Source organism: Mus caroli, chromosome X (genome assembly GCF_900094665.2).
Source record: "Mus caroli chromosome X, CAROLI_EIJ_v1.1, whole genome shotgun sequence".
Lineage (NCBI taxonomy): Eukaryota > Metazoa > Chordata > Mammalia > Rodentia > Muridae > Mus > Mus caroli.
The window spans coordinates 4,172,658-4,190,066 of NC_034589.1; the positions used below are offsets into that span (position 1 = coordinate 4,172,658).

The following is a 17,409-nucleotide window of genomic DNA, read 5'->3' on the forward strand; positions in this document are numbered from 1 at the left end:
AAAAGGTGCAAGTGCACACATGCACACAAGCAGTAGATATGTGTGCTAAGAAAACAAACAAATCAATTTTTGACAGCAGGCAAAATATTTAACCTATATTTCACAAAAGGATATATAATAGATAACAACTAATCACAGGAAATTTTTCTTGACATTATTGGTTTTTAGAGAAATGCAAAATATTACCAATTAGAATGACAACCATGAAAAACTAATGACATTACTATATGTTGTGTATTGCTATAAGGATGTGTAGCAACTAGACCTTTGTTATACTCCTTATGATACTACAAAATCATGCAGTCATCCTAGAAATCACTGACAGTTTCTTCAAAAGTTCAGCCTATATATACTGTTTGATGAAGTCGTTCTTTGATAAGTATTTACTTTAAACAAATAATATTTATATTGTTTGCAAAATCTATATATAGATGATTGCAGAATATATGCTGATAGGCTCCTTAAACAAGAGATAAATGATATGTTCCTTAATGTAAGAAACTGGAAAATAAATTGATATATCCACACACTACTACTTAACAATAAAAAGGAACACAGTAGTGACAGTACAATGATAAATCTCTAAGATGTTATGCTGACTGAAAGAAGCCAGTCTTAAAAGATTATATACTGTATAGTTCTGTTTGCATTATGTCATGGGAAAAAAGCAAAAGTATAGGGAAGAGAGAAATGAGTAGTATTTCATGGCTTATGATAGAAGAGAATGTGATTATAATCTGTTGCATATGATTACACGTTCATTTAAAAAGGTAGTTTTCTCTTTGTAGAACTGTTCTGTGCCCAGTTGTAGTGGTGATTACCCAATCTGTACAATGCACTCAATAATAGTGGGGTGCTTCAATAATCTACTCTCAAATTTAGGTAGGTCTTAAAACACAGAACAAAGTTACATTTATGATAAACTAATTTACACCTTTTAAACAATAATAAAACACACCAGACAAGAGAGACGGTTCAATGGTTAAGAGTACATACTACTCTTAAAAGGTACCCAAATTTGGTTTCTAGAACCAACACCAGTAGGTTCACATTCTGTACCTCCAGCTCCAGAAGATGTAATGCTACCTTGTACCCTTCATTAGTGCCTGTATTCCTAAACACACACACACACACACACACACGAGTTTCTCTGCCACATACATATACTAATACATAATTAAAAATTAAATGAGTCTTTAAAGATCAAATAAATTCATTTAACCAAAAATAAAAATGTATATGTGTTGTTTTCCACTTGCAAATGAGGTAACTTTATTTGTCCAAGGCCATTTTAACCAATAAATATGAATCTGAACCAGAATCCACACATCTTGGAAAGATTTTGCTATTTCTATTTTGTTGTAGGAGAAAGAAACGTTTAAACCCTTAGATAACTTTGTGTTGTTGGTATTTGGCTACCAGTGCACAACTTTTTAAAACATCTAACTTCAGGATTATTTTAAATAGTAAAGCCATTTATTATTTTACATTGCAAGGGGTGATAGGAAAGATTGTGAGGCTAGCTGATGTTGAAATTTAATAAGGTCATGAATAAGTGAGATTCATGCCTTCTTCTAAGACTGCTAATCACAGCCTCATTCTAAGGTTGCTTTCCGTTCCTGCTCACATGATGTGTGTACATCCTCTCTGACAATAAAACAAGCCTTTCTTGTTCAATTCCAGCTTAAGGTATAACACCCTCATCAATTTCTGAAAACTTTTAAGATCCAAGTATATACTACATTCAAATGCTATGTTTTCTAAGGCTCTTTAAAACTCTATTGTTATATAGGTATGTCAGAAGGTGTGTGTATGTGTGTGTGTGTGTTCCTGCAGATGCCAGAAGCATTTGGATTTCCTGAAGCTGAACTTAAAGGCAGCTCCACTCAAAGCAAGTTCTGGAAACTGATATTGGGTGCTCTGGAAGAACAGGGAATGTTCCTAATCACTGAGCCATCTGTCTGGTCCTCATTTCTAAAAGTTATGAAGATTACAGGGACCAAGCTATAAAATTATTCATGCAGGAGTTGGAGAGATGGCGTAGCAGTTAAGCGCACTAGCTACTCTTTCAGAGGTTCTGGGTTCAATTCCCAGAAACAATATGGTAGCTCATAACCATCTATAATGAGATCTGGTGCCCTCTTTTGGTGTGCAGGCATACATGTAAGCAGAATACTGTATACATAGTAGATAAAAAAAAAACCTTTAAAAATGATTTATGCTATTAGTAATTCTATGTAGTAAATCAAAACCTATCACAGAACTAATTTAACTTATTTGTACAGAGCTAAAATTTGTAATATTTCAAAATTATTTATTTAATTTAATTTAATTTTAATGTGTATGAGTGTTTTGCCTCTATGGACATCTGTGTAGCATGTGCCTGCCTAGTGCCCTTGGATATCAGAAGAGGTCATTAGTTCCCCAGGAATTGTAGTTATAGACGGTTGTCAGCAATCATGTGGGTGATGGGAACTGAACCTGGGTTCTCTGTAAGAGCAAAATTAGCTCCTGAGTGGGTACACATGTGAGATCCACCAGGAGCCAAAGTGATGTAGCAAAAACTCACCAATATAGGTGATGCCTTTAGAGATGCCTGGCAGGTCTCACACGTGTACCCACTCAGGACCTAATTTTGGATCCACAAATGAAAGACACAAACACATTAGCAGCAGATACTAAGCTCCACAGAAGGGAGAAGGTAGGGAGAATGAATGAACAAATACTTAAAAGTCTTGCAAGGGCAAATTCTCGGGATCTTTGAATGTGGTCTACATGGGATTTCTGGGATTGTATGCCTGGCATGACAAATATTAGAGCCTAGAATTAGGTTTATACAGTAAGTAGAAGGGAATTTAATTAAAGTTAATTATACAAATGTATAAAATATTGAGGCATTCGATCTTTAAAATTACATTGAAAGCAGGGGATAGAAAGCCTAACATATCTCAGACAGTAAAAGCTGATTCCCTGGGAATTAAATAAAGAGAAAGGGGCATACTACAATATGTACCCACAGAGATATTAATCTCCTCATTATGGAGGACTTAAGTATAAATAGATGTAAAAAATATTGAGGCTTTTGATCTTAAATTATGGGCCGAAAAGCAGGAGGTGGTGGAGAAGCACTGTCTCAACAGTTAATATTTCTTTGAATTGCTTTAATTGCCTTTTATTGTTTTAATTATCAAAATACTTGTGGTTATGAGTTTAGTGGTTATATTAAAATTCCTCTGGGAGAGAGGTCAAGCTATAGCTTTAATGATGTCTGGTTACTGGGTCAAGGGTATGTTATTTTGGGACAGATGCTCTGTATTTGTGACAGGGAAGGGAAAAAGGCTCTGGACCCCTTCCAGAGTGATGATATGGATTAGTTATGACAGTGGAAGACCTCCTGAGGATCTCAAAAAGTTCGAGAGAATCAAACAAGACAGGTAAACTGATCTGCTGATTCCTCGGCATGGGAACAGCCCAGTATCTGGCTTAGACATAAAAATGTCTCTAGACAAAACTTAAGCTAAAATGAGACAATAAATCTTGTTGGTTGTGGAATATTTAAGATTCTTCATGCCTTCTTCATGTGGCATGAATGAAGATTTATTACAATTGGTCACTTATAAAATTAACTCATAAAAAATACAGTTGTCTTTCACCTGCTCAAAGAAGGAGTGTCACTTCATCCTTAACTGATCTGTGAACCCTGCATAATCCATACGAATATCTTAATGGTACTAAAATTTTGGTTGTGAGCTTCATATACTACAGAATGTAAGCTTTGACAAGATTCATCCTCAGAGATGCTGAACTGACCTGTTTTTCCAGTATCCTGCTTTCTGATGCTGTCCAGAGACTTGCTTCCAGAACCGCTTCAGGAATTGCTACTGATTTCAGATGATCTTGCCTCATCCAACCCTCCAGATCCATTCAGAACTTCAGTCAAGTCCTGAGCCTTCTAAGCATACAGATACTGGATAACAGATGCTAAAGCTAGCTTTCTTAAGTCTAACCAATCTTCTAATTTCCCTACCCCTCCTCACCCCTTGAAAGAATTTCTCATTGCCCCTATTCAGCAGGGAGAAGCCATAAAGAGTCAGCCTGATTCCTTGGGTTTGGGTGTCTGGTTATGGTTATTTTACAAATCATAGATAGGTTGTCATTTTAAGGGATAATTTAGGAATGGTCATAATTTTGAACAGGGAGGAAATAGATGGCATGAAGTACTAAATTTGTTCTTGAACAAAACATTGTATAGCCATAATCTTACATTGGTAGAAATCTTTGTAATTGATTTAAAATTGAAGTTATAATTTCTTAAATTGGTACATAATTTATATATTGATATAAAATTAAGATTTTCATTGGTATAAATCTGTGTGTTGATACAAAATTTGAAATTAATATTGTTACTTTTAGGCATTGTGCATTTAAGAAGACAAGGCTTTCTATAGCTGCTATTACAAACTGTTTCAGAATGATTAGGTAACAAAAGTTAAGGGCCAGATAGTAAACTCATGGTAAGGTTAGATTCTAATTTACTTATAATAAATTTACTCAAATAGAAATGGCTAAGAGTAGCTAAGGTTTAACAGTTCAGATATAATTTACATAGTCTTCAAAAACATCACAAGTCCACAGAATATGACATTTAATCATTCCATTATTATTATTATTATTATAAATTTTGACTAGAGATATGACTGCTCCTCACAGTACCACCTTCACAGTTCAAAGAAGCTATTGAGCATCTTTACCTCTAGGTGAGGTTGCTTATTGTGGCAAGGTAACCATGGGGCAGAAATTGCCTAGTTCATCTGCAGACAAAATATTGGTCCAAAGGACAAACAGATGTGGGATAGTCAACTAGTAAACTCTTCCAAGTCAGGATAATCTAGTCCTTTATATTCCTACTTCATTGTTGGATCTGCCAGATGGCTCTGGGCCAAAAGGATGAAGACAGACATTCCAACTTTATAAGAACTTAGGAGACTGTCCAGGTAGTCAGCTGTCTCTACAATTGTTGGCGTTTTAGAAGATATGTTTGGTGCTTCCTATATACTTAGGTAATATGTAATTCGTTCTCAGATTTCTGACAGGGTTGAAGAGTATAGTCCCATTAGCAAACTTAAGTTGTTTAACAGTAAAAGATATGATATACAATTAAAAATATGGTTAAGATGATGTTACAAATCAAAACATAATGCAGGTATAGAATTGTAAACTCTTTTAGTTAGGAATGATGGTAGAATACTTTATCTACATTGATGAAATTGATGGACTGGATGCTTTTAGTGTATATCATGCCTCATAGTTTACATGCCTGTTACATTTATGTTCAATGTATATTGGAAAGAAAGGACCTTTGTAGTGGTCAAAGGGAAGAAAATGGTGTTCTCTTGGTAATTGTGTTACCCAATAAGCCTGCTTGCAGCGTCCTGTACACAGGGTAAAGGAAGCCTGCCCCCAGCTGGATTTGATTGCCAATAAAGAATTGCCATGTAGCCAATGGCTGGGCCAAAGGAGACAGGGTGGGGCCCTTAGTGTTGCAAGGGCTAAGATGCAGGAGGAAGAAGGGAGAGAATCACCATGACCTGGGAGAGACAGACAGAACAGAGGTAGAGCTGCAGAGGGGAGAGCATCTGAAATGGAGGAGGAAAAGGAAAACATCAGCTCCTGGAAGCGCTACCCAGAAGTGTCTTGGACAGCAAAAATCAATGGGCTTCATATAAGGTGTATATATATAAGAGCAGCAAAGTTAAAAGTAGATTTAGGAGGTGTTGAGCCAGAAGTACTTGTGGGAGGGGCATGCTAACTGAGGGAGGCTTATAAGTGCTTAACCACTGAGCTAGTAAGGCATGTTAAAAATAAGCTAATGTATTTGTCTTTCATTTGGGATCTAAAAATAGCTCCTGGGCAGGTGCAAATGTGCGATTCACCAGGAGCCAAAATGATGTAGCAAAAACTCTCTGCTACAATCACCCTCCTTTTTAGCTGTACCAACTTATTAGATATTGTTTTATGCATAGCTAGTGTGCTAAACCTTCCTAAAGCATTATAACTGGTCACACACACACAAGGGGTGGGGGAGGAGGGGGAGGGAGTGAGAGAGGGAGGGGGAGAAAGAAAGGGGAGGAAAAGGGGATGAAGAAAGGGAGGAGAGAGGGGAAGGAGAGGGAGGGAGAGTGAGCTAGAGAGGGAGGGGGAGGGAGAGGGAGAGAGTGGAGGGAGGAGAGGGAGAGAGGGAGGGGGAGGGAGGGAGGGAGAGGGGAGGGGAGGGAAAGAAAGGGAGAGGGGAGGGAGGGAGAGAAAGGCAGAGAGGGAGGGAGAGAGAGAGAGAGAGAGAGAGAGAGAGAGAGAGAGAGAGAGAGAGAGAGAGAGAGAGAGAGAGAGAGAGAGAGAGAGAGAGAACGAGAACTTTAGATTCGGACTCTGAGAGTTTCATGTGACTGGGCCAAACTCAACTTCCCCGGTAAGTCAGATAGAGGTCACATTTTATTTTCAACATCATTTTCTTCATTTTTTTAAAAATCACATTGGTTCTCTTTTCAGTGTCTGGATTTAACCAGGGAAACATGATGGCAATTTCACAGAAATACTTCAGGTTCATACCTAAGGCTCATAAGATAAAAATACCAGCAAAGTGAGACACCTGGCATTAATATTTGGTTATTTAAAATTTTAGACTCAAACATCATAGTGCAATTTGAAAACCTGGCATCTTATGAACTTCTCAATATGCCTTCCCTTTATAGCTGATAGGTTTTCCTCAAAGATGAGTTATATTCTCTAAATCTATGTCCCACCAATCCTCTTTGTTTTCTATTTCTTTTACAGCCTCTCCTTATGTTCAGCTCCTTCTTACCCCACGATATTCTCTCTCTTTTTGCCTCCACTTTTCTTCATTACTGCATGTCTCAAAAGACAATATCAGATTCAAGACACAATGAAGGTGATGTATGTCCCCTTGTCTACCTGGCTTTAAAACCTCAACCATCATTTCTTAACTATAGATTTAATCATAAACTCCCTCACCTGGTTTTCAAGGCCCTGGACAGTGTGGCTTCAGTAATACCTTCCATGCCTTGAAACTTGGATAGGATTGGGTTGGAGGCAGCAGTGTGCTGCTGGTGCCTGATCAAAGCAGCTTGCAGGAATTCTTTTTTGCTTCATTTTTCCAAACTCTGTAATTATCGAAGTCACATCATAGTTTCAAGTTGGTTGTTTTAGGAATGGGACCCAGATAAGAAAGTGGTATGAATTAGAACTTTTTGTTTTGTTTTGTTTTGTTTTGTTTTTCAAGACAGGGTTTCTCTGTATAGCCCTGGCTGTCCTGGAACTCACTCTAGACCAGGCTGGCCTCGAACTCAGAAATCTGCCTACCTCTGCCTCTCAAGTGCTGGGATTAAAGTTGTGTGCCACCACCATCAGGCCGAACTTCTTATTTTTAAATAACTCATTATTAAGCATTTCCCAGTGGTTGCAAGCCAACTTATATTAAATATGAAAATGAATGTGGTAGGTATGGGAGACTAAGATGCTGTCACTGCTATCCTCAAAGTCAATGATAGGATGCTTTAAACTCTGAACTTTAAAGGAAAACAATAGAACCAGGGTGTCTTCATGTTGGAAATGTAGATTTGGGATAAAGTTGAATTCCTCAAAAAGCAGACACCAAGACAGCGATTGGTCTTAGTTTGCGTTTCTATTTCTGTCATGAAACATCATGACCAAAAGCAAGTTGCAGGGGTTGGGGATTGCTTGGTTTGCACTACCATATCACTGTTCATCATTGAAGAAGTCAGGACAGGAACTCATGTAGGAATCTGGAGGGGATACAAAAGTCATGGCAGGGTGCTGCTTACTGGCTTGCTTCCTTCCCATGGCTTGCTCAGCCTGCTTTCTTATAGAACACATAACTACCAGGGTGGTACTGCCCACAATGGGCTGGGCTCTCCCCCTTCAAAAACTAATTTAGAATTACTCTATATCCGTGGTTCTAAACCTTCGTAATGCTGTTGTCCTTTAATACGAGTTCCTCATGTGGTGGTGACCCCCAACCATAAAACCATTTTCATTTCTACTTCATAATGATAAGTTTACTACTGTTATAAATTGTAAGGTAAATATTTTAGCAGTTAGAGGCTTGCAAAGGAGTTGCAATTCACAGGTTGAGGGTCACTGCTCCACAAGCTTGCCTACAGCCTGATCTTCTGGAGGTAATTTTTAAAGCGAGGTTTCTCCCTCTTAGATCTTTAGTTTAGATCATGGGTTCCCATAAATCTAGCCAGCACATGATCTTTGAAAGCAGAAGCAGGATAAAAAGGAGTGAGCCAGGAAAGGCATGATACTGGGTATATTGATAGACAACTTACAAGCACTGTGAAAGAAATTAGATGGATTCCAGTGAAGGCTGTTAAGAGGTATGTGTTGTGCATACTTTATAGCTGTTCATACAAGGGGCATGGAGGTAAAAGTGGGAAATTGAATCTCAAGTAGAACGTTTGAATTATAAAGTGGGGCATATTGGTGAGTATGGTGAAGGGGGGCACCAGGGAAAACAGGACACATACATCTGTTCACCCGTCCTGGTGTGGGCATTTGGGGTTACCTTTCATGCGCTACCTCTTTCTTCCTTTTGAGTCTGCACTGAATGCCTTTGATTTCCTGTAAGATTGTCTCTAGTTCTCTGCAGTTCTGGGAAGCCCCCAGTTCTTGTAGCTCACCAAAGACCAATAGCTCCTTTAGGAAACCCACCTAATACCATATCGTAGTCAGGCCAAGCTAGGGAAGTGGGTATCTCATGTGCCCTGAAATGAAAGAATAAGTGACAAGCAACCTGGGCTCAGTTAGGGTAGATGTCCAGAGGCAGAAACTACTGTTCTTAGGTCATTACAAATCATTAAGATTACATAAACAATGACTCATCTTCCCTCGGAGCCCACCCAGAACAGGGATTTAGCATCTCTGTCTCTCTGTCTCTGTCTCTCTCTCCCCGTGTGTGTGTGTGTGTGTAGTAGTAGTAGTAGTAGTAGTAGTAGTAGTGGTGACAAATGGATGAGTGTCAGAGTAATTAAGGTTAGGAGCCAAAGAAGGCAGCTTATGCTAAATCAGAGAAATGGAGGGGTCAATCAGAGCACATGGATGAGTTCTGAGGACGAACACTGTGATGGCAAATCTTGATTATCAACTGGATGGGATTCTGAAACACCTTGGGAACAAATGTCTGGGTCTGTCAGATGCCCTGTCTAAATTAGGTGATTTGAGACAGAAAACCCATCCTACATATGAGCAATACCATCCCAAGGACTTGAGTCTTAGACTAAATGAGAAGAAGAAGATGAACTAAGCACTAGCCTTCATCTCTCTCTGCTTTCCAACTGTGGATACAATGGGACCAGCTACTTCAGGCTCTCCTACTTGGTACATTCACCCTCTACCTCATTTCTTGTGGCTTTTACAAACAATTGCTTCTGCCTGGAGTGCTCTTTCCAGTCCATATGCTATTTTCACCATAATGAAGTTTCTCTATCAAATTGTAAGAGAAAGTAATCCTTTTATTCCTTAAATTGCCCTTTCTTGGTGTTTCCTGGCAACAGGGAGACAAGTAACTAATACAAACACAAAAGCCTGCAAGGTAAAGAGCTCCATGTAGGGTTGTATCAGCAGAAGTGGGCTACTTGAGATCTACTTCTCCATTGCACTGAAATAGCTTACCTTTTGAGATTCAGCAAAATCGCCATGTGCACCCTCCCAAGTGCGGCACAGTTCCTCTATTCCAGTCTCTGTGCTAGCTTCAGTCTCTTAGCTCCCCTCTGATGTTGGGCTTCTACTTCATTAAAAGTAGAAGGGCTGGTGAGTTACTTTGTAGAGTGATGCCCACATTATCTAGCATAAAACTACACAGACAAAGCATGCCCTTTTGCCCTAACATTGCTCCCCTGTATTGCTTGGTAAGTACAAATGACTAACAATATGGTGGTGAAGCTGGGAGCTTTCTCTTAGTGTGTGCTCTCCAGACTCCTTAAAAGCAAACATTTTCCCTCCTTGCAGTATAAGAATAGTTTCAGTTCCTGAGACCTGTCCAGCTGGCCCGCCTTTCCACTTCAAAGGAGCTTTACTCTTCTTTCCAACAAGTAGCTAGCTATTCTTCTACTCGGCACACTCCCCCTCTATCTCCCTTCTTGTGGATTTTACAAACAATTGCTTCTGCCTGGAGTGCTCTCTCTAGAACATCAGATTTAGCAGAAGTTTGGAAATTCGATTTTCTTTCCATTCATCCAAAATCATTCTCCATAAGTAGAAGGCAAGTTTGTCAAGATTTATTTCCCTGGCAATATCAATGATGATCTCATAACCGTCTCTGCTCCTAAAGCAGCCATAGCTGACTTTCCAATGACAGTTACTAGTGGTATTCTATAAACTTCTAGCAAGTACTCATCAGGGTTTGCTAAGACATATGAATTGACAAGAGGAGGCACCTGCCTCCTCTCTACCTCCTCCCCTGTCTTCCACCCTTCTTGGCTTAAAGGTTTCCCTCCTCTGTGTTATGCAGGACATCCTTATCTGGACCTTTCATATGGGCTTGGACTAGGAATATTATTTACAATTGTGATCACCCTTGTTGAAATCTTAAGCTCTGCATAGATGAGATCATTTCCTCTTTTGAAATTCTAGTCTCCCCTGATGTCTGACACAGATGAGAATTTAAAGCCAGTCCAGTTCAAGCTGTGGCTAAATGAACAAATGTGAAACAGTGGCCCTTGGTGACCTGAGGAGTTGCTGAGATGGTGGTGGTGGGCTTTCACTGGTACTTAATGGAAACTCACACCAGAATCAGTAAGTGCCTACCGACTTACTAAACACCTATTATGTGCTAGACAAAAAGGGAGCCCCAGGACTGAGATCTTTTTATTATACCTCTACACCTCTCTAGCTTGCTGCCATGGAAACCCAACTTTGAATCCATCCCATTTTATTTTTATTTTTTATTTTTTATGGAATGGATGGGAGTGCTAAGTAGGAAAGTGAAATCAACAGGAATACACAGGGCTGTCATAGCTCCATCTGGGGTTTTGTACTGTCAATTTCCATTTTCTGAATGAGTTATTTCAGTGTACCTTCACAGCAGCCCCAGCACGGCAGTGCCTTGCATATATTACATGCTCAATGGGTACTTGTCAACTGATTTTTATCCAAGCAAGTGACAGCATAAATACATTATGAAAAACGAAGAGGCTGGGCTCTGAAAGAGTTAGGATTCTTTCTTTCAAAAACAACCCTGGAGTTAGGCTTAAAGTTCAAGTGCCCCTGCACCCTGCCCTACTCTATCTCTAACAAGGCTGATCTGATAAGGTAGTGGAAGGGTGCTAAGACCTTTGCTCCCTCTCTGCAACTGAAAGCATTCTTAGCTTGCCAGTGGCCCCACTGCCTGCCTGCCTGCCTGTGCAGCTCTCTAGACCACAGATTCCTCCTTCACTCTAGCAAAAGGAAGATGCTGTCTAATTTGAGGATCCTGCTCAACAATGCAGCTCTTAGAAAGGGTCACACTTCCGTGGTTCGAAATTTTTGGTAAGTGACAGAGACTGGGATCTGATCAGGAGTAAAAGTTGGAATTCTGTTCCGCAGGGGAATGTCCCTTTCAGCAAAATAAGTGTAGCACCACAGTTAACAGTTTGCATGAGGCAGCTGTCTCTAATTCTAGCTAGGTTTGCATCTCTCATTCATTCTGTAGTTGAATTTTACCATGCTAATCAAGGCAGGTACAACAGACTAAATGCTCTTGCCGTCTTCCATTTGTGTACATTCTAAATGTCTACTGGCTGAAACTGATCTGTAAAACAACCTCCCTGGATCACTAAGGGAAGCTTCTCACTTTTAAGCAATATATTTGTGATGGTGGTCCTGGGCTTTCTTGCTCTCAACTACCTGTTAGACCTAAGTTCACTGGACCTAGATGGAGTCTTTAACAATGCCTTCTTTGGTGAGTATAACGTTCTCAGAGGCAAGCATAGTATTATTCATGATATTGTAAATTAATCCCATGTTATCAGACTCAGCTGAGAACTCAAGTCATCTAATCATGCATTTTCTTGTTTTGTAGGTAGGATAACTAGAGCCCAGAGAGACTACAGGGTCTATCCATTAGTGCCAGGCACATTGTGTACATAAACTTTAAAGATCACCTGGAAAAAACATAACTCAGGCTTTAAGAAACTATAGAAATGATTCTTAAGTTATAGTCTCACCCTGAGGTTTTGGAATCTACAGACCTGGGCTCCCGGCTTAGCATTACTGATTTGCTGCGGGACCTTGAGCAAGTCACTAAATGTTTCTGCAATGTTTCTTCACCTACACAATGGATAGGGGTCTAATATAGGGCGATTCAATCATATATTCAACAAATATTTATCAAGTACCTATTTTGTTTCATTCACTACACATTATGTTAAAATGCAATGGTAGATAAGGCACACTGGGTAGTTTTATATCAATATGAAACAAGGTAGAGTCCTTGAGAGGAGGGAGTATCAATTGAGAAAATGTCGCCAGAAAATTGGGCTATAGGCAAGCCTGTAGGGCATTTTCTTAATTAGTGATTGATGGGGACTGTGGGTGGTGCCATCCCTGGACTTGTTGTCCTGGGTATTATGAGAAAACAGATTGAACAAGTCATTGGGAACAAGCCAGTAAGTAGCACTCTTCCATGGCCTTTATATAAGCTCCGGCCTCCAGGTTCCTGCAATGTTTGAGTTCCAGCCCTGACTTCTTTCAATGATGAACAGCAATGTGGAAGCATGAGCCAAATAAAGCCTGCCTTATCCAAGTTGCTTTGGCCATGGTGTTTCATCACAGCAATAGAAACCCTAACTAGGACATAAGATACTTCATTTCTCCAGCCACATGAAGTCACACTCCAGTGATAATCAATGAGATGATTTGTGCAAAACCTGAAAAATAACAGATGAGTGCTCCCTGTTTTGCATTCCACCTCACTGAGTAGCATCAGATAAAAGGGTCATTCCAATTTACTCCATAGCTTTTAACACAGAAAAATCACTAAATTGAAGATACTACAGTGAATAATCAAATTTAAAGCTTAGCCATATATCTCTTTTAGCATATAAATATATATATAATCTATTTTATTTTTTTGTAATCATAGCACATTAAATTTTATAAGTAAAACCTCTGTCAAATAGTTGCCATCTTTGATCAGTACTAATATTCTTGGTTTGTACCAGTTTCAGCACTGATATTTTCTTCTTGATATCTGCTAGCCAGATTGCATTTCTAAAAACCCTAGTTAGCTATTTCTAAATCTAAATGGGATCTGGAGCAAAATCCAGCTTCACTAGCCCAAATCTGTATTTAGCGTTTTTGAAAATATGAAAGCCACCTAGAGTTTTGAGAAACTCAATAGTATTTGTCCCATTAATGCTAACACAATTCAATTGTTTATCTCTTTAACTTGAGGGAGTTGAGCACCAGCTGTTACTAAAGCACAGATCAAGACGCGTCAGAATTAACTCATTGGGAACCTTTGCCAGTTCTCTCTGCTTTCTGGCCACCATGATGTGAGCTACTCTTGTTTGCCACATCTTTTCCAAAAGAATGAACTGAAATTTCTGAAAGTCCAAAGAAAATGACTTTCTCTCTTAAATTGTTTATCTTGTTTAATTTCATTGCAATGATGCAGAAGTTATGACTAGACACTGCAAAGGTTTTTATAGGGTCTTCTCATGTAGTGTGTGTATTTGGCATCCCTACTGCATTATTTAGGCATATTGTCTGCCATATAGATTTTCTACAAACTGCTGGTCTCCATCATGACCCTCAGACTCTGACAAGGCTCCTTCATGACAGAGAAAAGCTCCTTGTCAACCCCGTTACACTTTTGCTTCACCCAAATTTGGCTTTTCTCTCTTTTCCATCTCTGGAGGAAACTGGAGGATCCCTGCCACAAAACACACCATTTAGAGCTGGACAGGAAATCTGTGGTTAGGATTTGGCACTGCCACAAGCACTGAGATTGAAGAGTTTTTGAAGTGAATAGCCATGTGTCGTAATGTGCATAATAAAATAACAGCTGAGGTGAGGCCGAAGCCATCCACACAGACACTTGGATCAATCAGTTTTAGTCTATTATTTTCTTTCTCCTCTTTTTCTTTTTATACAAAATCAATAAGATCAGACATCAGGGATGGTGAAAACTGAATCGGCAGGCACGCCATCTCAGGCATGCGGTTGTGGAGCTTGGCTGGGTTGGGATAATAGCGTTCTGTGATTTGTTGCCTGTTAGGAAAACCACTTATAGCTTTTAAAGAAACCACTAAAAATCTCTTTCTTTGTCAGAGAAGACCAATTTATAAGTTCACTTCAATTTCATCTTCCAAATAGAAATTTCTTCAGAGAATATTGAACTAAGCCAGCCAATTCTGTGGAGGTTATAGATTGGAGCCGGAGGTGACTGGTTCTCAGGTATTTCATTCCAGACCTCCATAAAGGCTCACATAACTCATTATACTTCCTTCATCCCCCCCACCCACATCCCCCACACACACATGGACACTCAGGTGAAATGATTACAGAATGCCCATAGAGAAACAAGACTGAATGATCTTTACGTTTTAATATCAAAAAAATTTAAAATGCCTAAAACGTTTTTCCTAGTCTGACCTCAGAAAACCATACAAGGCATGGGACAAGACTGGAATGGAGATACTGGATCTCTTTGGGCAAACAGTGTATTTTTTCCCCAACCTACCATTTACTAATTTAACTAAAATAATGGAAGCCATATATTTTCAGCACTCTTGTGTTTTAGTTAAGAAAAGTCTTGAGGCTTTTAATAAGAGTTAACACAAAGCTAGTCCTGGTCTACATCCTTCAGTTCTCAAAGACTTTCCACAATTTGGCATATTGATGTTCTAAAATGTTTCAGAAATAATACTGAGTTATCAACAATAATTTTTAGTACATATGGTATATAGCACCAATAGGGAAAGTTTCAAATATTTTTTGTTTAAAAATATTATAACTGCTAGTAAAAAAATAAATGTTTGTAAATTGGAAAAGGACTTGAGGATTTCTGTTCACACCAATGGAATCCATTCAAGGGTTTTGTGAAAATAAAGTCCCTTGACTTCTTTCTATGTGCCTTTTAAAGAAAATGAAAGGTATTTAAAGTAGATATTGCAAATTCTCATTCCTATTAGCTTCATGGACATTTTGGAAGACAAAAGCATAAAGGACCATTGGCTTAGTTCCCTGGTTCAGCTTTTCAGATAAGAATGTGAGGTCAGAGCTGGCAAATGACCTTCTCAAGGTCATGGTTTATTACTGAGTTTGGGCAAAGCTGGAACTGCAATTCAGTTTAAAAAAAAAAAAGTAGTTTTCCTACTTTGGCCCTTTGATCCTTCCAAATTGATGAGGGTGGCCAAGCTATGAAAGTCTTATACCTTTTGTAGATAGAGCCAAAATATGTAAGTAGAAACAAAATAAGGAAATCCACCATAACTTTCACATTACTGCAACATAAAGAAGCACCGGGATCTTAGCCATAAGACCCATTGGCTCTCTTTAAGGTCGGCAGATGCTAAAGTCTTTATCGCCAATTCTCTGTAGGCACCAGGGGGTCGTTTACCACTCAAGTTTTTCCTGCTCTGGAAAAGTCGGTTTCTGACAGCACACGTTTTACTCAAATCATGCAGTTTCTCTTCCAATGAAATATGATGATATCAGAGCTCACATCCAAGTCTTCCCCCACCTCCTAAATAGCTTATCAGAAGTGGAGAATGCAGACTGTAGTGATGAAAGGCTCTACTGTGCCAGTAGCCCATGCTCTCCCACTTATTAGATATTTAAGTAAAACTAACCTGTGACTCTTCACTCGGCATCTTAGTATTTAGTGATATGGGAGTAAGAAGCCTCTACATTTATTTTCTCACATGATGTAATGTAAGGAACTAATTGTGTTTTGCTGTGGCTCTAATTAGACTGAAAATTGGCTTTTAAATCTTATTTGATTTTTGCTTTGAATTTGGCACATGCTATTTGTATATATTTACATGGTACAATATCTCTAAATTCATGGATATGTTGAGTAAATCCCAACTCTAGGTAATTAGTACACACATCACCTTGATATCATTAATGGGAGACCTGTACATGATTCGCATTGGCCCCAGGATTGTATTCTCTCTGCTATATGTTAACAGAAGAGTAATAGTATGTAACTGTAGAGGTGACTCACTGGTAGGGGGCTTCCTGGCATATGAAAAACCCTGGGGTCCCCAGTATTTCAGTAAGAAAAAATAAAATAAAATGTATTTCTACAAAAGAGGGAATAATAAGGTAGCTCGGGTCTGATTTGAGAGGTGAGTTCTTGTTTAATTTTAGTTTCTTCCTTATATAACCTAGTACAAGCAAGGTAAATGCTTCATGAGGAAAATAAAAAGTGGTTTGTGTGGGGCTGGAGAATGGCTCAATGCTTAAGAGCCTGTACTGCTCTTGGAGAAGGTCTTGATCTTGGATCCTAGCACCCACATCTGTCAGTTTACAAACTTGTGTAACTCCAGCTTCAGGGGGCTCCAGGGCCCCTAGTCCAAGCAGGCAGCTGCACTACCATGCACATATACCTCTCCATCATCCACACAAACAAAAATAAAATAAATTACCTTTTAAAAAGAGTGATTTGTGCCTTGGTTTGGTTTCCATGAGCTAAAGTAGGCTGGGTCTGATTGGAAATGGAACTTAGTAACTTTATGCCAGCATTTTTAACTGGCTAATATGAATGGGGGTTTATTACCCCAAACAGGACAATGTTTAATAAGGACCGGGAGAAAAGAGGTTTGTGTCAGAGCTATCTTAATATGGCCCGGTTGTGGAGCTCTTGTAGTTTGCTGTAATTTTTATGAGCTTAGGAAAGGGGTGTGGCAATTTCATTTTGTAGCCAAGGCAAGTTCTATGAGTTGATAATAAACAGGATAGGAGTTAAACTGAGGCCATTGTGTTTGCTTTCCTTCTAATGATACATTTTCCTGGTTAGTTCTTGATATCTATGAAAAACAACTTTTTCCCAAGCTAACATTTCCTGCCCCACCTCCTAGATAGAATTAAGAAGCGTAATGATTACTCTAATGGATTTTGAATGGCATAAACAGTGGACTCTCTTTGCCAGTTGACTACATTTAATCTCTTTTCTAGTCAATAAGTCAAGCCCTCATATATTCGTGTCTTAAAATGTAACATGTCTATTTATCTACCCTTTTTGGCCTCGAGAACCATGGCAACTTATTTTTTTAATATTTTTTATTACATATTTTCCTCAATTACATTTCCAATGCTATCCCAAAAGTCCCCCATACCCTCCCCCCACTCTCCTACCCACCCATTCCCACTTTTTGGCCCTGG

At 39.0% G+C, this 17,409-nt stretch overlaps 1 protein-coding gene across 1 annotated transcript in view; it reads left to right on the top strand.

The window, feature by feature from the left end:
* Positions 1-11,327: 11,327 nt before the first annotated feature.
* The window catches only part of Otc (ornithine carbamoyltransferase), a 64,160-nt gene continuing 58,078 nt past the window's right edge, over positions 11,328-17,409 (top strand). Inside the window, exon 1 of the mRNA XM_021153928.2 lies at positions 11,328-11,565. Within this exon, the coding sequence (XP_021009587.1) occupies positions 11,489-11,565 (77 nt within the window). The 5' untranslated portion in view covers positions 11,328-11,488. The remainder of the gene's footprint in view (positions 11,566-17,409) is intronic.